The sequence below is a fragment of the Camelina sativa genome, chromosome 6 (assembly GCF_030686135.1).
Source record: "Camelina sativa cultivar CO46 ecotype springtype chromosome 6, ASM3068613v1".
Taxonomy (NCBI): domain Eukaryota; kingdom Viridiplantae; phylum Streptophyta; class Magnoliopsida; order Brassicales; family Brassicaceae; genus Camelina; species Camelina sativa.
This window is the reverse complement of record NC_141885.1, coordinates 13,669,116-13,694,761: the sequence shown is the minus strand read 5'-3', so window position 1 is coordinate 13,694,761 and position 25,646 is coordinate 13,669,116. Positions and strand designations below refer to the sequence as shown.

Genomic DNA, 25,646 nt, shown 5'->3' with positions numbered 1-25,646 from the left:
AGATGTTTCTCTTCCCGGCAGTACTTTAATTTACAAGATGGATTAGATTATGCAATAACCATGGTATATGTCACGTTCATCTTTGATTATATTGCCATGAAGTCAATTATATGATGCATATTTGGGAATATAATTGCGTTGGCTGACAAGAGTACATAGCAATTGCTAGGAAATTTAGAGAAGATTTGAATATTGAAAAAAATGAGTTTTGACTTTGTCTTGAAGACTGAAGTTATCACTAGACTTTTGTTATCAGAGAAAAACATTCTATATTGAAAAATTCAGACTCTCTTGTTACGTAGAAATGGATTGTAGACTGCATCTGGTTTTGATCTTCTGCTGTGTTCATCTTATTTGCCTGTCAACTCAACAAGAAACTCGATTTGTTTACAATGGCTTCGATCAAGCCAATCTTTTCATTGATGGGAACGCCAGGATCGTACCAGGTGGGCTTTTGCAGTTGACAAATACTACAGAGTTGCAAAAGGGTCATGCTTTTTTCAAGCAGCCGTTTAGTTTTGATCCTTCTTCTTCTTCTTCACTTTCGTTCTATACACATTTTGTATGTGCGTTGGTTCCTCCTAAGTTGGGAGGTGTTGGTGGACATGGGATTGTCTTTGTTGTATCTCCTTCAATGGATCTCTCTCATGCATACGCAACTCAGTATTTGGGAGTCTTCAGCAACCCAATAAATGGGACTTCTTCTTCTACTCCTCATCTGCTAGCTATTGAACTCGATACTGTTAAGACAGTTGAGTTTAATGAGTTGGAAAAGCCTCATGTTGGTATTGATGTGAACAGCCCTATATCTGTTGAATCTGCTCTGCCTTCTTACTTTAACAACGTCTCAAGGAAGAATATAAGCATAGATCTTCTGAGTGGGGAGCCTATACAAGTCTGGGTGGATTACGATGGCTCGTTTCTAAATGTGACACTGGCTCCTATAGAAATCGAGAAGCCAAATCAGCCTCTTATATCAAGAGCCATCAATCTTTCAGAAATTTTTCAAGAGAAGATGTATGTTGGGTTCTCTGCATCAACAGGGAACATGCTTAGTAACCATTATATACTCGGGTGGAGTTTTAGTAGAAGCAAAGAACTGTTACAAAGCTTGGATCTCTCTAAACTCCCTCAGGTTCCTCTTCCTAAAGAGGCAAAAAAGAAATTATCTCCACTGTATATTGGTTTGCTTGTCCGATTAGTGATCACTGTGTTGATGGGTCTTGGAGGAATGTATTGGTACAGAAGAAAGAAGTATGCAGAAGTTAAAGAATGGTGGGAAAAGGAATACGGACCACACCGGTTCTCTTATAAGGCATTATACAAAGCAACAAATGGGTTTCTTAGAGACTGTCGTGTTGGGAAAGGTGGGTTTGGAGAAGTCTACAAAGGAACTCTACCGGGAGGCAAGGATATAGCTGTGAAAAGACTATCTCATGATGCAGAGCAAGGGATGAAACAGTTTGTTGCAGAAGTTGTAACCATGGGAAATTTACAACATCGGAACTTGGTTCCTCTTCTTGGGTATTGCAGGAGAAAAGGTGAGTTGCTTCTGGTGTCTGAGTACATGCCTAAAGGTAGTCTTGACCAGTACTTGTTTCATGACGAGAACACATCTCCTTCATGGTTTCAAAGGATTTCTATTATTAAGGACATTGCCTCGGCTCTCAGTTACTTGCATACAGGAACCAAGCGAGTTGTTTTGCACCGGGATATAAAAGCTTCTAACGTCATGTTAGATTCTGAGTTCAACGGGAGGTTAGGTGATTTTGGCATGGCCAAGTTTCACGACCATGGAGCCAACTTATCTGCAACAGCCGCTGTGGGAACCATAGGTTACATGGCACCAGAGTTAATAACAATGGGGACGTCTATGAAAACCGATGTGTATGCCTTTGGTGCGTTCCTTCTTGAAGTAACTTGTGGAAGGCGACCTGTGGAGCCAGAGCTACCAGTTAAAAAGCAATATTTGGTCAAGTGGGTCTTTGAATGCTGGAAACAGGCTTGTTTACTCGAGACAAGGGATTCAAGATTGGGAGCAGGATTTATATCTGCAGAAGTTGAGATGGTTCTGAAACTTGGGTTGCTCTGCACAAATGCTATGCCAGAATCAAGGCCTTCCATTGGACAAGTTGTGCAATATCTAAACCGGGACTTACCCTTGCCGGATTTCTTGCCGTCTACTCCAGGTATTGGGGCTTTTATGCCAGTTTCAGTCGAAGCATTATCTGCCATTGGGGTTCCCAGTTTAAGGAACTCATCAGTTTCTATGTTTGTTACTCACACAATCTTGGACGGGCATGGAAGATGAAAGATCTAACAAGCTGTGTATGCTCTGCATCTAAACCTGTCTGGCTGCTTACATGTTTTAACTTAAAAGTGTTGATAATGTTGTCGGTTGATGTTGTACTCAAACTTCTGTAGGTCTCAGTTGACAAATAAAACAGTGTTAACTTCATTTCTTTGTAAACTGACAAGTTTTTCATATTGTTCTCTCTTCTCTGAATCAAAACGGCCGTTCTGTAACTACAAAACAGCTTGGCAAATGGTAACACCTGGGGAACACAAGTCCCGGCAATCAAAAAGTGGAAATGTATTTCTTTCTTTCATCTCTTGATTTCAAGCTTTGCAGATGAGACCATTCAATCCAAGAATCTGTAAGTTTTAGCATTGGACATGGTTACCTGTGAGATTGAACAATAAACCAAGTTGATATCACAGGTTGGTGTTTAGAACCCTCAGAAGTCAGAAATTGAAATAAGACATGAAGATGAGAAGTCTGAGTAGAAGATCTAACAAAAAAGAGATCAAAATTAACAAATCAAGTTACAAACATTATTATTGTTTCTTTGGTCAAAAGCAGAAATCAAATTAGAATAAAAGACTATCTCTCTGTCTATATAACCTATGATTTGGAGAAAAAGTTCACAAATCATCTCATCCAACATAAACTTCTCTCTACACAAAAAGAAAACAAAAAGCAATTTGATGTCCCAAAAAAATCTCAACATTATTCACCAGAAACTCCGAGGTATCAATGACGACCATCTTGATTCTTTCCCTGTCTCAGAAGCAGATCCAGAATACCTTCTAGACTTATGAATCCTCATTTTAACACTCGGGACTTTACGTGCAATCGCTTGCCATATCATCTGGACTGCATCATCTGGCTTCGATGGGAAATGGAACTCATAATGTTTCTCCACTTCCTGTAATCTATTCCACATTCGTGTCCATTCCTCTTTGCTTATACCCCTAATTAACTTAACTAGAAAGTTCTCTTTCAATGCATCAGAGGTACGAACAAACACCGAGAACTCAGAGTAATCAATAACATCCTCGAAAGGAAGCTCAATGTCGTCACTAATAATGACAGGCACGCAGTGACTGGCAATAGCGTCAAAGAGACGGTTCGATGAAGGAGTATCTCCAGCAATGTTGAGGCAGAATTTAGAGTTGTGCATCCCCTGGCTTGCTTTGTTTATGCCTCCGTTTCTCACACTCCCAAACGAGAAATGCACATCTTTCTCATCTTGCAAGAGGTAGAATAACTCCTGACGCACAAACCCGCCCTGAGATATATATATATATATATATGACACATTGGAAACAAAACCTTATTTAGTATTTGATCAGAAGGACTCTAAATTGTACAGTTCACTAAAGCAAAGGTAACAAAAAATGAACTCACATCTTTCCTGTAGATAGCACCCTGAAAATAAAGCAGAATCGGTCTACTATCAAAACCAGACGAATCGTTCTCATAACCTTTGATAACATGCTTATAAGGCGCAATGACATCTTTCTCAACGTTAGCAACAGTAGGAGGATACCTACCAAAGTCAGAGAGTATAAACATTGCAGGAAACAGCTTGTTTCTAGCATCCAACATACTATTAGGATGATGAGCAAGAACCACATGATCTCTCCCACCAGATCTCTTCCACTCCTCCTGAACAGTCAAGAAACTAACAAGCTTCCTCTGCAAATCCTTGTTCCTACTAATCTTCTGATGAGGATTCACTTTAGAAAACCGATTATAACTCAACGAAGAAAAAAACGGCACAAAGATCACATCAGCTTCGGTAGAGTTATAAACCCGTTTCGCAGCAACTTCTCTAGGAGCATTCTCATACTCAGACGCAAGCAAATCTAACGTAAGCCAATACTCAATACTATGCTGCAGATTCAACCCTCCAGGATAAGGAGGTATATACTTCTTAACATCAGGCCATACACTACTACCCTTCTTGTTCCAATCTAACAATCCAAAATGAAACTCAGGATCCATGTTATACATATAAACCTTAAGAGGACCATCCTTAACACATCTACTACAATGCTCATCTCTCTCCCTCGTTACTACTTTTTTCAGATTCAGATCATCAACGAATGATTTAGATGAGAATGTGGAGCTGAGGAAACGATTGCGAGCAGTTGAACGCAATACGAAGTAACAGGAGAGTGCGAATAAGATGGTGGTGACGATGAATAAGGATAGTAAGAGGTTTCGAGCTACATACCCAATTGCAGAACCATTCTTATCAACCATTGTTATTATAAAAGGGGATCCCAATTAGAAAAGAGAGTCGATTAATTACATACCCATGAATCAGGTTGATACATCAATCTAGGGTTAAGTGTTGTTGATCTCAATGAGAAGTCACGTTTTCGAATTGGGAAGCGAGAGAGAGATTGGTGGTACGGGGAATGTAGAAGAAGAGGAAGAGGAAGAAGAAGCAGAGGAACAAGGAGAAGGAGAAGGAGAAGGTTCTTCTTTGGGGTGGTGAGTTTGATGATCTCTCATGGAGACGAGACAATGCGGCGGAGAACAAGGAAGAACAAACGGTGTTGATGCTTCAGCGATCGTAAAGTTTCCTATAATTAAACTCTTTAATTTATTATTTTTTTTTTTTGTATCAATATAGAGCTTTTTGTAATTTTATTCATTTTTTTCTCATATTGTATGTTTTTTATTTTTATTAATACCACTTTTGTTTGTTTGTAATGGAGTAGTTTATCAGTTTATGTAAAAAAAAAGATTATAGTTTTAAGGAAATAAGTATAGTAATGGATTTGACAAAAACAAAACAAAAAAAAAAGTATAGTTTTGGATATTATAAGATAAGACCTTAATGAGGATCAAGGTCATTACCATAAGAATAGTTTTTTAGATATTAATTTGAATGATTATTGGATAAACCAAAATTAATTATAATAAGAACTGAACCAGAGTTCATTAATCTGAGTCTAAACCAAAAGTAATTATAATCTGAACAATAATTACTTGAATTTCTTGTATAGTTTATAAACCAAAAGTAATTAATCTGAGTCGCAAATTGAATTTCTTGTAATCACCAGAATTTGTTGAGGTTAACTTGCAACTTTTATTCTATATAGTTTGTAATCTGAAATGTCTGGAACATCTGATCAACCTTAATTGAATGACATGTCTTTCTCTTTTGTGACCTGAAATACTTTAATTCAATCATTTCTTGGTTACGAAGAATTTGGTTCTGTTTTCTAGAGATGAGTTATCTACATGATTGGAGGTGGTTGATGTTAGCTTTGGATTAGTCGTGGGCATCTTTACTAAATTTCATCTACAGGTGGTTGGAGAGAATATTTTTTTTTGCATGTTGAGACTAGCGTATTGTATAAGAGTTAAGTCTTATTGCATATGTCTTTAGTATTATTGCATATGTCTTTAGTTTTATCTCTTTTTCGGGTTTAATTTCTATACTTAGTAATTTTTTTCTTAGTTTCGTATTATGTTTCCGAGAATTTCTGGTTGTTCGTCCATTTGATTTCCTTTTTTCAGCTTTAGATCGTGTGTATATCTTTGTTTTCCGCTAGCTCAAATTGTATCCTTCCGAATTTTATAATTTGGTGGTTGACAAAAAAGAAACTTTCATTCAAAAAAAAAATTAATAGTATTGTTTGTATTTCTTACAAAGTTAAAAAAAAGAAAAGAATATTGAACATAAAGATAACTCAAATAACAGTAAGAAGAACAAGGAAACTTAGAACTCTCTCGAGAAAACCTCTCTCTCTTGATATGGCGTGTTGAGTTCTAGGGTTCCGATTTGGTTCTGATTTGGCTTTGATTCGGTTTGATTGGGTTTTATGAGGGAGGATTTCGACTTGAGATCCGTTTTGGTGGGTTCTGATTTGCGGTTTCATGATCCTTTAGATCTGAGATGGAGTTTTTTGGGGTTTTGATTCTGGTCTTTGGAGATCTTCCGACCTACGGGTTTTGTTTCCTTTCCTGGTCGCGGTTCTTGCGGGATGAAGATTTCCAATCGTTTTGTGATATCGGCTTTCAGTGACAAGAAGATTTGGTCGTCTGGGATCGACTATAAATTCTCTGTGCGGTTTGGTTCTTTTCTTCATTCATCACTGCTTAAGCAAGCTTCTCTTTTTAGTTATCTTTGCTGTTCCTTTCTGGGTTGTCGGGGCTGTTTGGTTCTTTATCTCGGGATTTCGTTTCGTGTTTGGTTAGCGTCGAGAGTCATGTCTCAAAGTGCTTTGTTGAAAGGGAATGTTGTGGGGTCAGGGGGTAAGCTGAAGATTAAGGTTCCACAGTTTGATAATACGGCTTTGATTGAGGGTTATGCTAAAACCTTGATTAGTAGATGCATGAACCCAATGATGCAAGATATGAAGACATTGCTGTTTATGCTGCCGCGGATATGGAAGATGGAGGAGAGGGTGGTTGGGGCTGATCTGGGTCTGGGTCGGTTTCAGTTCGATTTCGATCAAGAGACTGATATTCAGGAGGTATTGAAGATGGAGCCCTATCATTTTGATCATTGGATGCTTTCTTTGGTCAGATGGGAGCCAGTGGTGGATCCGCGGTATCCTTACCTTATCAAGTTATGGGTTCGTGTCATGGGAGTTCCTCTGCATTTCTGGGCAGATGAGACATTCCGTACTATTGGTGCTGATTTGGGAGAGGTTGAGAAAGTTGATTTGGACAATGGTCGGGTGAAGATCTTGTTGGGTGGTTTCAAGCCTCTAATCTTTGATGCCACGATTGAGTTTCATAGTGGCGAGGAGATGACCATATCGCTGCGATATGAGAGGTTATTTGGGTACTGTCGGAGATGTTATAGCCTCTGTCATGATGTATCTCGGTGTCCACTTTTTGGGGAGAAAGGGAAACAGAGGCTGGATGATGGTTCTGAACCAAGGTCAGAGGACAAGCTTTAAAGTTATAAGGGTGCAATGGTCAATGGTGCATCTGCAAGCACTGGGGTAGGGTTGAGTGGTGATAGCTCAGGGGTGCTCCACCAAGGTTCTGCTAATGGGAATGGGTGTGGTGGTGGTTCGCAGGCGGTTAACCATCGGCCTGCTCAGGGTTTCGGTGGTAAGTGGAGAAAGAGTAAAAAGGGTCCTCATCCCGATGAGAGGTTCGTCAAGAAGAATACATCGGTGGTTCCTCCTACCGTTCCAATCTCTGAGGTCCCTCTTTCTGGGAATGGTCAAGTTCAGTGTGGTACAGGCAATGTGGGGCTTAGCTTTACTGCTGAGGAGCAGAAGATGCTGGATGATTTCTTGGGTCCAAATGTGGGGGTGGCTGTGGTTACGGGTGATCCACCACTAGTGCCAGTGTCGACAATTGCACAGGGTGTTGCAAAGAGGGTTTGCAAGAATTTGTTCCCCAGTGTTGGTGAACCGAGTGTTCAAGCTTCAGGGTCCATGGAACTGCCGCAGCAAGAGGAGTTTTTCTCTGCTGATCTTAGTGACTTGCTGGGTCCAGAGTTTCCCACCAGAGAAGACAATACCTTGGGTTTTATGGATACTATCATGGAGGAGGATGGTGTGGCGACAGAGTGGTGTCCCCGGGAACACAATCTCCTGACGGATGAGCAGGTGGAGGAGGGTACGGATGAGGTGGTTCATTCTGAACAAGCGTTTGAGGTCACGGTCAGTGATGTTATGGAGGGGGCCTCTGAGGATAAGTTACAGGGTGTAGAAGAGGATGGAATAGTTCAACCTTCACGAGCCAAATAATAAAATGTCCTTGTTGGTCCTTTTGTTGGTGTATTGTCTTTGTTCTCTTCATATTTTATCTTTTACAGAATTATTGTTACTTCAGGTATTGGGTTACGTTTTTGAGATGGGAGTCGGGTGTTGGGCTTCTATTGGGCCTACTCCTTCTCTACTCGTTACTAAAGGGTGTTGATGTACGGATGTTACAAAATTGGGTTCATAAAGGTTTTCAGTTTTGGGTTACACACTCTGTGTGGAGATTCAGTTTCGGGCCTCTATTGGGCCTGCTGAGTTCTCCATTGCGATTAATGGTTACTTATAATTTTCGCATGTTCCAACTTTCTTTAGCTTGGAGCTTAGATTGTCGGATGTTCTTTTCGGGGTTGGAATATGTAGCCTTTTTGGGCCTTGGCCGTCTCCGGGTTTTTGTGAGGCCTGTTTTTTGGTTTTTTCCCTTTGGTTATATAATACCTGCGCTTTATGGTTTTTACGGTTATATCAAAATTTATTTAGGAGGCCTTGTAATCATGGGCCTTGTGGAAACGGTTGGTGTGATGTTTCAATTTTATATTTCCTCTAGGGCAGGAGGAGATGTATTTGGAGTTACTAACTCCTATATTTTCTTTTTTATTTTATGAATATTGTGAGTTGAAATTGTCAAGGCCTAGGTAATAAGGCCACAATTGGTAATCTTCGGGATTTATGGTCCAAACATCGACCGGATTTTTTGTTCCTCATGGAAACTAAACAACCATCACCTATTCTAGAAAAGTTTGTTGGTCATTTTGGGTATAAGAATTTAAGAACAATAGATCCTATTGGTTGTAGTGGTGGTAAGGCTCTGTTTTATAATCAGGATGATTTTCAGGTTTCGGTTTTATTTGAGTCTAACAGGTTAATCGACATTGAAGCGGTTTTCAAAGAGCGAATAATTCATTTAACTTTCGTTTATGGAGATCCTGTCCCCAAGAATCGGGATCTGGTGTGGGAACGTATTTTAAGAATAAGCTCTAATCGGTCCACCCCTTGGTTTTTAGTTGGGGATTTTAATGAGCTGATAGGAAATCATGAAAAAAGAGGGGGGAAGTTATGCCATCCTTCCTCGTTTCTCGCTTTTAATGGGATGATTAGGGATTGTGGTTTTTTGGATTTTCCTTATATTGGTGATTGCTTGTCTTGGAGGGGTTGGCGGGATAAAAAACCTATTCGTTGTCGGCTGGACAGGGCTCTAGGGAATGAGGATTGGCATGATCTGTTCCCAGACACGGTGACGGAGTACTTACCAATGATAGCCTCTGATCATAAGTCTCTAGTGGTTAATATTGGGGCTAAAAGGTCGCGGGGGAACAGGAGTTTTATGTTTGACTGCCGCTGGATTGGTAAGGCGGGGCTGATGGATGCGATCGCATCAGGGTGGGACGGGGATTTGGATCAGGTTTCGAATACTTTCATCCATAAAATAGTGAATTGCCGAAAGGCGATTTCTCAGTGGCGTAAATCACAAGTCCCATACGGTAGGGAAATCATTGAAAATTTAAAGTGGCAGTTGGAGGTGGCTCTAGCATATGATTCAATTCCTCCTGCTACAATTTCGGATTTACAGAGTCGGTTACGTCAGGCGTATGGGGATGAAGAGATTTACTGGTATCAAAAAAGTCGGAGTAAATGGATGCGATTGGGGGATAAAAATTCTAAGTATTTTCATGCCTTAACAAAGCAGAGACGGGCTCGTAATCGGATTACTGGATTGTTTAATAAGGATGACACCTGGTCAACTGAGGATGTGGATATTTGTAATACGGCGGTATCATATTTTGAGGATTTGTTTACTTCAACAAACCCAACTAATTTTGAGGAGGTCCTAAGGGAGGTCCAGACGGTGATTACAGCTGAGGATAATGAGCGGCTGACAAGACCCGCTACGGAGGCTGAGGTCAAGTCTGCCTTATTTATTATGCATCCGGATAAAGCACTTGGCTCAGACGGAATGACAACTCTATTTTTTCAAAAAGCATGGGGTATAGTTAAGATGGATCTTGTAGATTTGGTTAATAGATTTCTGGTGGAGGGAGTTTTTGAGAAGGGTCTAAATCGAACTCATATTTGTCTTATCCCGAAGGTGGCCAAGCCGACTAGAATGGCAGAATTACGTCCGATTAGTCTGTGTAATGTTGGCTATAAGATCATTTCTAAGGTTTTATGCCAGCAACTAAAGGGGGTTTTACCTGGTCTTATATCTGAGACTCAATCGGCTTTCGTCCCAGGTCGGCTGATCTCCGATAATATCCTTATTGCTCAAGAGATGTTTCATGGCTTGCGCACAAACCCGTCTTGTAAAGGGAAATTTTTGGCCATCAAAACAGACATGAGTAAGGCATATGATAGGGTTGAGTGGGATTTTGTGGCAGCTTTGCTCCAGAAGATGGGTTTTGCAGAGTCATGGGTTTCATGGATCATGTTTTGTATCACTTCGGTAGAGTACCGGGTTCTTATTAATGGCCAGCCGAATGGTTTGATAGTTCTAGAGAGGGGGTTGCGCCAAGGGGATCCTCTCTCCCCTTATTTGTTTATCTTATGCACAGAAGTTTTAATTGCTAATATACGGAAAGCAGAGAGGGATAAACTTATTACATGGATAAAAGTGGCGAACAAATGCCCGCCCATTACGCATTTGTTGTTTGCCGATGATAGTCTTTTCTTCTGTAAGGCAGACAAAAGACAATGTCGGGTTGTTTTAGATATTCTGAAACATTATGAGTCGGTTTCGGGTCAACAAATTAATTTTTCAAAATCTTCTGTCCAATTTGGGCACAAGATTGATGATCAGACAAAAACCGAGCTTCGAGGTGTTCTCGGGATCACGACGTTGGGTGGTATGGGGTCATATCTAGGTTTACCCGAAAGTTTGGGTGGGGCAAAGACAAAGGTTTTCTCTTTTGTTCGGGAACGGATTCAGAGTCGGACGAATGGTTGGACGGCAAATTTGCTGTCCAAAGGCGGAAGGGAAGTGATGATAAAATCTGTTGCCACTGCCGTTCCAACGTTTGTGATGTCGTGTTTTCGTTTACCAAAAACAATTACATCCAAGCTTACCAGTGCGGTGGCAAACTTTTGGTGGAGTACTAATGGTCAGTCAGGGGGCATGCATTGGCTTGCCTGGGAGAAATTATGTGTAAGCAAACAGTTGGGTGGTCTGGGTTTCAGGAATGTGGATGACTTTAATTCGGCATTACTGGCCAAGCAGTTATGGCGTCTGATAGACGCTCCAGAGTCGCTGTTTGCCAGGGTTTTAAAAAGTAGGTATTATCGGAATACGAATCCTTTGGATCCGATTAGGTCATACTCTCCCTCCTATGGATGGAGGAGTATATGTTCTGCTCGCTCTCTGGTAAATAAAGGGTTTATTAAACGGGTTGGCTCTGGGGACACCATCTCTATATGGTCTGACCCTTGGGTACCAGCTCAATTCCCGAGACCAGCTTTCAGTATGGGTCCGTTAAAGGACCCTTCTCTTCAAATGAATCAATTAATTGATCGACAAACTAATACTTGGCGGATGGATATGCTTAATGAGCATTTTGATCCATTTGATGCTGCACTGATAAGGGCTATACCGTTGGGTGGTAACCAAAAGGATGATCCTTTCGGTTGGCATTTCACAAAAACTGGGAAGTATACAGTCAAATCAGGCTATCACACTGCACGTCATGATGTGGTTCGGACTTTTGCAGCCACTGGTTCAGGCCCGGACATTACCCCTCTACTCGCTAGTGTGTGGAGGGCCCGTTGCCCACCCAAGATTCAACATTTTATGTGGCAGGTTTTATCTGGTTGTATTTCGGTTTCGGCAAATTTGGGACGACGGGGTATTGCTTGTGATTTACGGTGTGTACGATGTGGTGCGGACATGGAGACCATTAATCACGCCATTTTTGTGTGTCCTCCGGCTTGCCAGGTTTGGGCCCTAGCACATGTACCGGTGGGACCTATTTCCTTCCCGATGGAATCTGTTTATGCGAATTTAGATCACTTTTTAGGGAACCAGAACCCTGGGGCTCATGTTGCGGCTTTCCCTTGGCTTATGTGGTTTATTTGGAAAGCAAGGAATACACGTGTTTTTGACAATATTGTCAATCGGCCGGAGAATATTGTTAAGGTAGCAGAGGGAGAAGCTGCAGCATGGCAGCAGGCTCTGGTAGAGGACGCTCCACTGACCACTATTCCAGTAGTTTCGGGGATACCAGCTAGGGTGGCTACTGGTTCCCTCCCTTCGGTCTTTTCGGGATACCGCTGCTTTACCGATGGATCTTGGAAAGCAGGGGATTTGTATGCAGGTGCTGGATGGTGTTGTACCTCGGTCCAGACAGTATTGCCGTTTTTGGGAGCCAAGAATTTCCGGCAAAGTCTATCTCCATTACATATTGAAGTTGAAGCGTTCCTTTGGGCGATGCGCTGCATGATCGGCCATGACTTCAGAGAGGTGGCTTTCTATACCGACTGCTCAGACTTGGTGAAGATGGTGTCTTCCCCTTCCGACTGGCCAGCGTTCTCGGCGTACCTTGACGACATCAAGACTGATCGGGAGGAATTTTCTTCTTTCTCTTTATCTTTAATATCTAGAAATGCTAATGTAAGGGCAGATTCTTTGGCACGCCAAGCGCATACATCTCCGCACCAAGTTTTGTTTGTAAATAATTTTCCCATCAATTGGCTCGTTTGAGCTGATCTTTTTGTCGAGAAAAAAAAAATAACTCAAATAACCCTTAAATTTTATGAAATACTCTAGTAATTAAACCTTTATTTTAAAGTTTTGAATTATTCTAGTATTCGTCCCCAAAAAAAAAGTACGTTGTCAAAACGAGAGAGTAGACCATATACTTTTTTCTAAACGAATAAAAAACAATTATATTTTGAGTAATTATTAGTTGTTACGGTCACATTATAGAGATTAAAAAATTATTAGTTTGGTTGTTACGGTCACATTATAAAGATTAAAAGTCTCAAGTCAACCCTTTTTGTAGCCTAGAGGGGGAATATTTATTCTTGAACTCAGAAAGTAGAAAATTGTGTATTTCGTCGACTTGGAACTTTCAAAATTGAGTTTGAAGTGCTTCATGCTTTATGAGTTATGACATGAACTTGTGATTTCAGAAACCAAACGAGGCTTGTCTCTCTGCTTTTTCCATTACCGATGATGGCTCAAATATTTCATCGTCTTCTTCTTCTCTCCTTTATCTTCTTTGTTAATCTGATTTGTTTATCGAGTCAACAACAAGACTTCAGATTCATCTACAATGGCTTTGATTACCAAGAACAAGCTGATATTCAGCTTGACGGTCCTGCAAGAATCCAATATCCACCAGGACTTTTGCAGCTAACAGACGCCGAAACTCTGCAAATGGGTCATGCTTTCTATAACCGACCATTCGATTTCAGTTCAGCTTCATCTCAGTCTATCTCTTTCTCGACTCATTTCGTTTGCGCTCTTGTCCCTAAGCCAGGAGTTCCTGGTGGTCACGGGATTGCTTTTGTTCTATCATCTTCAATGGATCTCAGAAAAGCAGATCCAACTCAATACTTAGGACTCTTCAACATCTCAACTAATGGATCTCCTTCTTCTCACCTTTTGGCTATCGAGCTTGATACTGTCCAAAGCGCTGAGTTTGGCGACATTGACGATAACCATGTCGGTATAGACGTTAACAGCCTCAACTCCGTTGATTCTGCTTCAGCTTCTTATTATTCCGACAGAGAAGGGAAGAACAAAATTTTAACACTCTTGAGTGGAGATCCTATTCAGGTATGGATTGATTATGAAGATACTCTATTAATGTTACTTTAGCACCTCTGAGCGATCAGAAGCCAAGTAAGCCTCTTTTGTCAAGAACCATTAATCTCACTGAAATTTTCCCTGATCGAAAAGCATTTCTAGGGTTTTCTGGATCGACTGGATCATTGATAAGTAACCAATACATCTTAGGGTGGAGTTTCAGCAGAAGCAGAGTTTTATTAAAGAGTCTTGACATCTCTAAACTTTCTCCAGTTCCTATTTTCACAGAACCGAGGAAAACAAGATCTCCTCTGCTTATTGTTCTTTTTGTTATACTCTCCCTCGTAGTAATCGTGGTTCTAGGGGGATATTATTTGTACATAAGAAAGAAGTATGCAGAACTTAGAGAGCCATGGGAAAAACAATACGGCCCACTTCGTTATTCCTATAAATCTTTGTACAAAGCAACAAGAGGGTTTAACAAAGATGGTCGTCTTGGAAGAGGCGGTTTTGGAGAAGTGTATAAAGGAACTTTGCCTCTTTTAGGAGATATAGCGGTGAAAAGACTATCACACGACGCAGAGCAAGGCATGAAACAGTTTGTAGCTGAAGTTGTGACAATGGGAAGCGTACAACACAAGAATTTAGTAACTCTTCTCGGATATTGCAGGAGAAAAGGCGAGTTATTGCTTGTATCTAAGTACATGGGAGGAGGTAGTGTTGATCAATACTTGTTCCACGGCGATAAAATTCCTCTTTCGTGGTCTCAAAGACTCGCTATACTGAGAGATATTGCATATGCGCTCTGTTACTTGCATACAGGAGCCAGTCAAGTTGTTTTACATCGAGATATCAAAGCTTCTATATGTCATGCTAAACGAACATTTTCAAGCTTTTTTTGGAGATTTTGGGATGGCTAGGTTTGATGATCATGGAGCTAACCTCTCTGCAACAGCAGCTGTAGGAACCATAGGTTACATGGCGCCAGAGCTAATATCAACAGGAACTTCTACTAAAACCGATGTGTATGCATTTGGTGCATTCATGCTTGAAGTAACGTGTGGGAGCAGACCATTTGATCCTGAGATGCCGGTTGAGAAACGACACACGGTCAAGTGGGTTTGTGAATGCTGGAGGAAAGGTTCTATACTTAATGCTACAGATACAAGATTGAGAGGTAAGTACGTACCGGGGGAAGTCGAAATCGTTCTGAAACTTGGGTTGCTTTGTACAAGCATCGTGCCAAAATCAAGACCTAGCATGGAGAAAGTGGTGCAATACATAAATAGACACCAAATATTACCGGATTTTTCTCCAGATACTCCCGGAATTTCCACTCCGGTGTTAATGGGAATACCTGGCTTAGGAATCACTTCCAGTTCAGTGACCTCATCATTATCAGTACCATTAGTCCCTCTTTTCTCTGCCAACAACTCAATGTTCATTTCTCACACAATCATATATGGTGATGGAAGATGAAATTTAACAACCTTCTTCACATTACTTTGGTGTACAGGATGCAGATTTTATCTGTCTAATTGTCCTTATATAATGTTTAGACTTTGTATCATTTCTGTTCTGAAGATGTTTTTATGTTGGTTACTTATATTTCTGTAACACTCCAATGTATGTTTATATATGTGGTTTTTGTGAGCGAGGTAGTGTCTTTGATTGAAGGAGCATATGGAATTATGGATCATGTTGTAATAAGCAATCTGCAGGGTTCTTATGAAAATTGAATCAAAGAAGTAATAAACAAGTTCTGAAAATTAAATCTTGTGCTAGTGATGAAATGAAAGAAAATGAAAAAATTTAGGAAACTACACACTTTCTAGTACTTTGGAGAATAGACATTTTTCTCTCTCCTTTCTAATACAACCCTCAAGTATCAATCATCTTATTAATTTAGCTCAATTTGAGGGTAGATTACTAGTCAAATTTCAATTTTAGTTATACAACTATCCCAAAAAGGAAGGGATCCAAGAAAAATCACAAAGGAGAGAGCCACAAAGTATCTATCATCTATTTGCTTCTTTCAAATAATTTGAAATCGTTACTATTATTAGGAAAGCAAGATGATATCTTATCTTTTAAGTTGACCGGTTCGTGTGGTTTTGACAAAGTAGGGCTCTTACCGCATGCTTCTTAAACACGTTACCCCATCTTCTCTTCCAATTGACTCGGAACTCACCACAACTTCGTCTCCAAAGTCATATAACCTCAGAATCTTAGTCTTACTATGGATCACTTCACCAATAATGGTTTACTTTGAGGTTTATTTCGCTTTAATTTAATCCGACTTGACATTGTTAAAACGATAGTCGACCATATACTTTTTCTCAATGAGTATTAGTAGATTTTTAAACGAAGAAAACTATTATTTTTTAGAGTAATTATCACGATTTTATATAATAAAAAGTCTCAAGTCAACTCTTTTGTTTCCTAGAGGGAATATTATTCTTGAACTTGGAACGTAGACAATTGTGTTTGAAGCCGTCCCTTATAACCAGAACTAATGATTTACAAAACTCATATACACGAAACCCAAACTTGTCTTGGTCTTTCGCTTTTTCTCATTACTAATGGCTCAACGATTTCATCTTTTCCTCTTCTTAATCTTATTTGTTAATCTGATTTGCTTTTCAAGTCAACAAGACTTAAGTTTCGTCTACAATGGCTTTAACCAAGACCGAACCAATCTTCACCTTGACGGCTCTGCAAAATTCCAAGATGGACTTTTGCAGCTAACCAACGCCACGACTCAACAAAAGGATCATGCTTTCTATAACCGACCATTCGATTTCAGTTCAGCTTCATCTCACTCTATATCTTTCTCGACTCATTTCGTTTGCGCTCTTGTTCCTAAGCCAAGAAGTGACGGTGGTCATGGGATCGCCTTTGTTCTATCATCTTCAATGGATCTTACACAAGCAGATCCAACTCAATACTTAGGACTCTTCAACATCTCAACTAATGGATCTCCTTCTTCTCATGTTTTAGCTATCGAGCTTGATACGGTTCTGAGCGCTGAGTTTGATGATATCGACAAAAACCATGTCGGTATAGACGAGAACAGCCTCCAGTCCGTAGTTTCTGCTTCAGCTTCTTATTATTCAGACAGAGAAGGGAAGAACAAAAGCTTGAAACTCTTGAGTGGAGATCGTATTCAGGTATGGATTGATTATGAAGATACTCTACTCAACGTTACTTTAGCACCATTCAAAAATCAGAAGCCGAGTAAGCCTCTTTTGTCAAGAACTATCAATCTCACAGCAATCTTCCCTGATCGAAAAGCATTTATAGGGTTTTCGGCTGCGACTGGATCATTGATTAGTTATCAATACATCTTAGGATGGAGTTTCAGCAGAAGCAGAGTATTGCTACAGAGTCTTGACATTTCTAACCTTCCCAAGGTTCCTCGTCCCAAGAAACCTGATGAAACATCTCATCTGCTTATTGCTATACTGGTTCTACTCGCTATCGTAGTAATCGCGGTTCTTGGAGGGTTTTATATCTATAGGAGAAAGAAGTATGCAGAAGTTAAAGAGCCATGGGAAAAAGAATACGGTCCACTTCGTTATTCCTATGAATCTTTGTGCAAAGCAACCAGAGGGTTTAACAAAGATGGTCGTCTTGGAAAAGGTGGTTTTGGAGAAGTGTATAAAGGAACTCTTCCTCTTTTAGGAGATATAGCTGTGAAGAGACTATCACACGGTGCAGAGCAAGGAATGAAACAGTTTGTAGCTGAAGTTGTGACAATGGGAACTTTACAGCACAAGAATCTTGTTCCTCTACTCGGGTATTGCAGAAGAAAAGGCGAGTTGTTGCTGGTCTCTAAGTACATGGAAGGAGGTAGTGTTGATCAGTACTTGTTTCACGGCGATAAACCTCCTCTTTCTTGGTCTCAAAGACTCGCGATATTGAGAGATATCGCATCTGCGCTCTGTTACTTGCATACAGGAGCTAGTCAAGTTGTTTTACACCGAGATATTAAAGCTTCTAATATTATGTTAAATGGAAATCTCCAAGGGTTCTTAGGAGATTTTGGGATGGCTAGGTTTGATGATCATGGAGCTAACCTCTCTGCAACAGCAGCTGTAGGAACAATAGGTTACATGGCGCTTGAGCTAACATCAACAGGAACTTCAACAAGAACGGATGTGTATGCATATGGTGCATTTATGCTTGAAGTAACATGTGGGAGGAGACCATTTGATCCCGAGCTGCCGGTTGAGAAACGGCATTTGGTCAAGTGGGTTTGTGAATGCTGGAGGAAAGGTTCTATACTTAATGCTATAGATACAAGATTGAGAGGTAAGTTTGTACCCGGGGAAGTCGAAATCGTTCTGAAACTAGGGTTGCTCTGTACAAGCATTGTACCAGATGCAAGACCTAACATGGAACAAGTGGTCCAATACATAAACAGACACCAAAGATTGCCTGAGTTTTCTCCAGACACTCCTGGAATTGGAGTTTCCACTCCGGTTTTAATGGGAATACCATCGTTAGCGATCACTTCCAGTTCAGTGGCCTCATCAGTATCAGCACGATCAGCCTCTCTTTCCTCTGCCAACAACTCAATGTTCATTTCTCACACAATCATTTATGGTGATGGAAGATGAAACTTTAACCACTTTTATTCACATTTCTTTAATGTACATCATAGAGACCACATCTGTCTCAATATTGTCCCTAATGCTTAAACTTTGTATTAGTTATGTTGTAGAACAGTTTTTTTGTTCTTCTGTAGCACTAAGATGTGGCAGATTTGTCTAATTAAATATTGTTTATACATAGTTTTGTGATTGAGGTTGTGTCTTTGATCATGTTGTAATAACAAATCAGGCGCTCTTATAAAAACTGAACCAAAAAAAACACAATGAACGAGTACTGAGATATTATTATCTAACAGTGGTACATAAATGAAAGGGGAAAAACTAAAAGCAAAAGACTGTGACTAAAAGGATCAAGTGGATCCATTTGTGAGCAGTTTTGTCTTATTTCTTCCTTCAATCTCCATGACCATGCCTAATGTTGCTGCAGAGCAACCGTCTTTTTTATCATCAGCAGCGCCAATGACGATCCTAATCGCAATCTCTTCAGCATCACTTTCCTTCAAAACCTGGCGAGTTGATGAAGGAGAGGGTGAAACAGAACAAGTACCAGCTTTTGTATGATCAACAACCTGATTGGATATTGTTGGTGACTGAACAATCCACATGAGGTTGTTGTAACCTTTGGACTTATGGAGGAATATAACAGTCGAGGAGATGAGGAGTTGGATGATCCAAGGTAGGGTAATGAGTAATGTTCCTGATATGGAGAAGAAGTGGATGAAAGGTAACTTGTGGCCATTCGTGGTGGCGAGACGGAAGAAGAGGATTCCCATAAGAGTTGTCCAAAGAGAGTGGAGTAGGATTGACCAGAAAGAGATCCCTCGAGAACCAGAGGTTCTACTAGTACTACTCTCCATTTCCACTTTTGGTGTCTGTGTTTGTTTTTGTTAGTCTAACGTTGAGAAAGATATGAGGTCATTTGAAGTAAAAAGGTTAGGAGATATATTGTTGGAGAGATCAATGGTGAGTTTGATTTTGTTTGTTAGTTATCCAGTCGATTTTTTCTTTCTTTATTTGACTTAGCGATTTTTGTTGTATACTATTTATTTTTTTCCAATTTCAAACAAAGTTTTTTCTAAACCAAACCTAATTTTAAGGCTATGAATGTTTTGTGGTTGATAACTGGTTTTACTTTTTGTTTTTATTTTTAGGTTTTGAATGGCACCAGATTTTGTAACTATTTTGTCTTTTGATTCTGCAAACTAGCCATTCACGATGCTTACCTATGTTGCGTGGATACTTTTTGTGAGGTCCGTTTCCCGTTTCCGAAACGTTTCAGAAACAGAAACTCTTGGAAACTCGGAAATAAGGCACAGAAATACGATTCCTAAAGATTTATGTTTGGAAACACGATGGAAACTCCATTTCCGTTTTGGAAACATGACGAAAACCTTTTTTTTAGTTTAAAACTTAATAAATAAATAATTTGGAAATATAAAAATTTATTATAGATAGAAATATATAATATTATTAGTGTTTTAATTAAACTATTTAAAATTTATATTTTGAAGCTTTTTGATATGACTTTTATGTTTAGTGTTTTATTATATATTTATAGATATAAATATATATATATATATACACACATGTATATATTCATACGTTTCCAAAACGTTTCCATTCCTAATTTTAGAAAAAAATTGTTTCTCGTTTCGGAAACGTTTCGTTTCTGCAGATCCGTTTCCGTTTCCATGCAACCTAGATGCTTACACAAAGTAGATTTCTTAAAACCGGATCTAGAATCATGACCATTAAATTAAATCATATTCATACAAAATTATATGTAAATATATATATTTTTAATATATGTCAAATTTGCTTCAAAATATTAACTAAAGTTTTTTGAAATTTTATATAATTATTTAATATTTTCTTGTAATTATTTAATAAAAAAAATGAATTTGAGCTTTGGTAGTCTTATACAATTTATGCGTCTTCTAGACTTCTAGTGATTAGAAGATTTTAATATTACAGTGAACTGATAAGAGAATATGGTTCATCATTTACTTGAAATATTATATTTTGTTAACTATATTTACAAGTTACAACTAGAAAAAGTTTCACGGGGTGTGTGGGTAAACATATACAATATTTTTTAACTAATATATATTGAAATATATTTTAAAGTGTATTGTGTGAGTTACATTTTAAAGAATTAATACATAATAAATTATTATTATTATTATTATGATTATTATTAAATCTTGAAGCTATTTAAGAATTAACACAAAATGGCACCTACTGGATCTTCAGAACTCATCTTGTGGCAATTATATTTGTATGTCAAGAAATTATTTTAAATACCAAAAAGACTAATATTTAATATGAAAAATAAAGAAAGATTAATATAAATGGGATCCAACCGTTGAAGATGCTTTTATAGTAACTATATAAAATATTAATAAACCACATCTCATTAGTAAATATATAACTACTAAATAGGTGTTGAAAAATGATAGATTAATTTTTTAGTTTAAGATTATAATAACTAAATTCTATGAAAATAATGTATTTAAAGTTTTAAAAAAATGACACATGTCAAAATAATAAAATGCTACTTGTCAGCTTATTATAATATGAGTTTGAAGATATATTATTTTATTATATAAGAAATTTTTCTTAACTAACAAAATCATGTGATACAATATTTCTATTCTATTAAAAATGCAGATTTTATTTTTATATCAATGAATATATGATTTTATTTTTTCAAATGTAATCATTGGAAATAATCATATTTTCTAGATCGAAACAAATTCCAGATCATATAATATAGTTTCATAATTTCTTATTTTGAATAAACCTCACAATTAAAAATCCACAAAAAAATCACAAAAATACAAAAACGAAAATCCATGATTATATATTTTTATTTATGTATATTTTAAACAATTAAAAAGGTAATTTACTATGATTTTATTTGAGTCTTATTTTTAAAATTATCTTGTCACATATTCCTATTTCCAACAAGATAGTGGAGTACTAAACAATGTTCCGTTATACGTCACACGTCACCTTACACATCAGCAATACAATTATTGAAGACAAAACTAAAACCAAAACCAATAAGAACTCACCACGTGTAAATCAGATCAAACATAACATCAAACGCGACAAACACACAGAAAGAGAAACCCAATCTCCCTCCAATCTTTCTTCTTCTTCTTCTTCTTCTTCTTCAGTCATCTCGACTTTGAAGCTTTTGTAAGAACACTAAGAAGAACCAGAGATGTCTGTAAAACTAATCTTATCTTCATCAATCCTATTTATTCTCATAGCTGCAACAACGGCGGATCAAGAGATCGGATTCGATGAATCAAATCCAATCAGAATGGTCTCCGACAACAATCTCCGGGAGCTTAAAGACACCGTCGTTCAGATCTTAGGCCAGTCTCGTCACGTTCTCTCCTTTTCTCGATTCGCTCACCGGTAAAATTCTCATCGTTGACTTATTTTCTCCGTTGACTTGTTTTTGAAGTGACATTTGGGTTTTTTGTGAAAGGTTTGGGAAGAAGTATGAGAGCGTTGAGGAGATGAAGTTAAGATTCTCAGTTTTTAAAGAGAATCTTGATTTGATCAGATCCATTAATAAGAAAGACTTACCTTATAAACTCTCTGTTAATCGTAAGTCTTATCTCTTAATGCTTTAATTTGAGCCTTCTTGTCTCAATTTCACATAGTTCAAGAACGTTTTATTTTGAGCTTTATGTCTCCATTCACATATTTCAAGAAATTTTTATTTGAGGTTTATGTCTCCATTCACATAGTTCAAGATTGTTAATGCTTTAGAGTTTAGAGTACTGAAGTGTGTTTAAAATTATAGTAACTGTGAAGGATTTGTTTGATGTGACATTGTGACAACATTGTTCTATCTGTTGATGGTTGAGCAGCCTTAGTGTTGTTTATGTTTTAATGAATATGTTCTGTTTTACAGAATATGCTGATATGACATGGCAAGAGTTTCAAAGACACAGGCTTGGAGCTGCTCAAAACTGTTCTGCTACTTTGAAGGGTAGCCACAAGGTCACTGAAGCTGCAGTTCCAGACACGGTTAACCATTCTTTTCCTGTTTTTTTTTTCCCTGTAATTAGCTCTTTTGATGATTAGAAATTTTTGACGTTTGGTCTTGAGTCTTCAAATTGTGTAAACTGCAGAAAGATTGGAGAGATGATGGTATTGTTAGTCCTGTTAAGAACCAAGGACACTGTGGATCTTGCTGGACATTCAGGTAAAGTATATGATAAGATTTATTTCTGTGATTGCTCCATCTAAGCAAGATCAGAATCTATGAGATATATGATCGATCTTTAACTTCAGCACAACCGGAGCTCTTGAAGCAGCTTACCATCAAGCGTTTGGGAAAAAAATATCTCTGTCAGAGCAACAGCTTGTGGATTGTGCTGGAACTTTTAACAACTTTGGTTGTCATGGTGGACTTCCTTCTCAAGCCTTTGAATACATTAAATACAATGGTGGGCTTGACACAGAGGAGGCTTATCCTTACGTTGGTAAAGACGGTGACTGCAAATTCTCGTCTGAAAACATCGGTGTTCAAGTTCTTGACTCTGTCAACATTACTCTGGTAAAAGCCTAATTTGGAATTTGATTCATACTTGCTAATTACACAAATCATACATTCTCTAAGATATAAAAACTATAATAGGGTGCAGAAGATGAAATGAAGCACGCGGTCGGACTGGTGAGACCAGTGAGTATTGCATTTCAGGTTGTACATGAATTCAGGTTTTACAAGACGGGAGTTTTTACTAGCACTACCTGTGGAAACACTCCAATGGTGAGGGACTTTTTTGTTTCTTTCTCTAAACCGCAAAAATGTTACCATTTTACCAACATGTATTCATTTTGATTTGCAGGATGTAAACCATGCTGTGTTAGCAGTTGGTTATGGAGTTGAAGACGGTGTTCCGTACTGGCTTATCAAGAACTCATGGGGAGGTGATTGGGGAGACAATGGCTATTTCAAGATGGAAATGGGGAAGAACATGTGTGGTAAGTCCTTTTTTAACCAGCTTCGGTTTTGGTTTAGGCCGGGTTAGGCTTTAGTTAATTTTAGCAAAAGAAGGAATAAAATCGAATTGGTATGGTTCGGTTGACTCCTCTCACATTAGGAGGATCCATTGATTTGTTTCCTTTTGATTTTTTTTTGGGTAGGTGTTGCAACATGTTCATCGTATCCGGTTGTGGCGTGAGGTTTTCAAACGCGTTAACAAGCGACTGTGGCTTTTGGAATGAATGGTTGAATTGAAAAATTGTTGTAAAATTACATCACTTGTTATATGGGAGTTAATTTACACGTGTATGGTGTGGTGCTTAATTACTACTTATGATTCCAAATAATACGACAGATTTTTTTTTTAATATTTTGCAAATAGCGTCGAAACTCCTGAGTTTTGTTGTATCAAAGCCTCAAAGGAAAACAAAGAGACATTCTGTAAGATATAAATACTAGGATTAATACCAAAATATCCTTATTTCTATATAGCATTTGACCGAAAAAGAATTAAGAGAATACCATTTTATCAGATTTTGTGGGTGAATAGAATTTTATGGAATAGGATTAAAGGTAATTTAAGTATATTAGCCACACAGTGAGTTTTTTAACCACTTTTGGTCAAAGTCAAATACATTTTTCATACATTAGCCACTTAAAAAATTTGGACAAACATATCAGTTAGCTGTACGTACAAGAATTTTGTCATTACAACTAAATAATAATAATAAGAATAATTATAATTATAATTAAAATAATAATTTTATTATTTTTCACTACGAAAAGTTTTCTCATTTATCTCTTTTCACATTTATTATTATTTTTTATTTTTATCAGTTTGAGTTAGAATATTTTTTTCTATTTTTTTAAGATCCATTTTGATATATTTATTTACATTTTAAATTTTAAATTTTAAATTATTACTCATTTTTATTATGAATTGTGATGTTAAAGACAATTTTAGATATTAGAATTACCATGTACGTACATACTAATAATTATTATGTGTAAGTACACAATTATAATTTGTATTACTATATGTACATACACAATAAAATTTGTATTACTATATGTACGTACACATAGTAATACAAATTTTATTGTGTACATACACAATAACAATTTGCCAAAAAGAAAAACAATTAGTTCATCTCTGGAGATTTGGAAACAGTTTAAATATATACTTTCGGTTAATAGTTAGTAGTTAAGGATATGATATACAAAATTATATAATATACATATTTTTAAACATAAGATATTAGATAGTATAGATATATTATGGCAATTTACTTACAAATTTTAATTAAAAAAAATTTGACTCAGAACTTGTTTATTAGTATAATCATTCACATATATGGTTTATAGTTTGCAATTTCAGTTTACGAAGTCCTACTAAAATTTATTTTAACGTTTCATACTAAAACATGTAGTTTGACAAATTAAACTTGCAACATAATAACTAATCCAATTCAAAAATTAGAATGACAAGGGCATAAAGTAAAGTTAGGAAAGAGAAATTAGCTCAAATGCCCAATACAACGAGGAAAAAGCATCAATGAATTTGGAGAACGGTGACATTCAACCATCTAATGGTATACATATACACAACTCAAATACGTACACAACTTAATATGCACAACTAACTATATCAGACCCACCAATTAAGTTTATAATGTACACAACTAACATACGTATACAACAACATAATAAATGTTTGGTACACAGACAAAAATCAAACTAACAAAAAAGCCTTGGATTTACACAAATTCAACCTAGACTACAATCGATATGTTGTGCCAAACTATGTCAAATCCAAAAAAAAAAACATATCTAATGTACAATGTCTCTTTACGTACACTACAAAGGAATATATTTTTGGTACACAAAACAAATCGATTTGGAGTGAAGTTACATTATATTCTCTGTTTGCCGGACACCACTGACTGAAATTATTCTCGCTAAAGTGTTCTCGCTAGAGTAAAACACACATAATTATAACTACTTTTAATTATAACTCTTTTTCTAACTTTTAAGATCTATTTCATTATATATTTTTTTCTTTAATTTTTTTTTGAATCATGTTATTAAAAAAGTTAAGATATTAGTATTACCATTACCATATACGTACAAAGTAATAATTTTTTTGTTCATGTGTACGTAAACATTAAAATAATCTCTATTTGTTTGTTCATGTGTACGCATTAAATATTACGTACACAAACTTCACAATAGTAGATAATCTAACGTACAGATA

The 25,646-nt window shown here is 37.6% G+C and overlaps 5 protein-coding genes and 1 pseudogene across 6 annotated transcripts; 4 read left to right on the top strand and 2 right to left on the bottom strand.

The window, feature by feature from the left end:
* The first annotated feature begins 280 nt into the window (after positions 1-280).
* LOC104790795 (L-type lectin-domain containing receptor kinase I.3) lies at positions 281-2,470 on the top strand. The gene has a single exon (XM_010516578.2). It carries the CDS (start codon positions 305-307, stop codon positions 2,309-2,311), a length of 2,007 nt encoding a protein of 668 aa, XP_010514880.1. The 5' UTR covers positions 281-304; the 3' UTR covers positions 2,312-2,470.
* A 323-nt stretch (positions 2,471-2,793) lies between these two features.
* LOC147942546 (putative arabinosyltransferase ARAD1) lies at positions 2,794-4,895 on the bottom strand. 2 transcript variants are annotated; one of them, XM_087452985.1, is made up of 3 exons: positions 4,606-4,895; positions 3,692-4,515; positions 2,794-3,572 (listed from the first exon to the last, which is right to left on the bottom strand). In XM_087452985.1, exons 1-3 carry the CDS (start codon positions 4,607-4,609, stop codon positions 3,015-3,017), a joined length of 1,386 nt encoding a protein of 461 aa, XP_087309111.1. In that variant the 5' UTR covers positions 4,610-4,895; the 3' UTR covers positions 2,794-3,014. The 2 variants fall into 2 exon arrangements, with proteins under 2 accessions (XP_087309111.1, XP_087309110.1); XM_087452984.1 differs by having other exon boundaries at positions 3,692-4,864.
* Positions 4,896-13,084: 8,189 nt separating this feature from the next.
* Positions 13,085-15,462, top strand: LOC147942545 (putative L-type lectin-domain containing receptor kinase I.1 pseudogene; annotated as a pseudogene).
* A 792-nt stretch (positions 15,463-16,254) lies between these two features.
* LOC104790789 (putative L-type lectin-domain containing receptor kinase I.1) lies at positions 16,255-18,559 on the top strand. The gene has a single exon (XM_010516573.3). The coding sequence runs from the start codon at positions 16,348-16,350 to the stop codon at positions 18,385-18,387; it is 2,040 nt and encodes a 679-aa protein (XP_010514875.1). The 5' UTR covers positions 16,255-16,347; the 3' UTR covers positions 18,388-18,559.
* On the bottom strand, positions 18,533-19,262 carry LOC104790788 (uncharacterized). The gene has a single exon (XM_010516572.3). It carries the CDS (start codon positions 19,236-19,238, stop codon positions 18,732-18,734), a length of 507 nt encoding a protein of 168 aa, XP_010514874.3. The 5' UTR covers positions 19,239-19,262; the 3' UTR covers positions 18,533-18,731.
* A 2,197-nt stretch (positions 19,263-21,459) lies between these two features.
* Positions 21,460-23,760, top strand: LOC104790787 (thiol protease aleurain-like). The gene is made up of 8 exons (XM_010516571.3): positions 21,460-21,810; positions 21,884-22,005; positions 22,316-22,431; positions 22,536-22,609; positions 22,699-22,963; positions 23,045-23,176; positions 23,256-23,391; positions 23,554-23,760. The coding sequence occupies exons 1-8, from the start codon at positions 21,611-21,613 to the stop codon at positions 23,589-23,591; spliced, it is 1,083 nt and encodes a 360-aa protein (XP_010514873.1). The 5' UTR covers positions 21,460-21,610; the 3' UTR covers positions 23,592-23,760.
* The last annotated feature ends 1,886 nt before the right edge of the window (positions 23,761-25,646 follow it).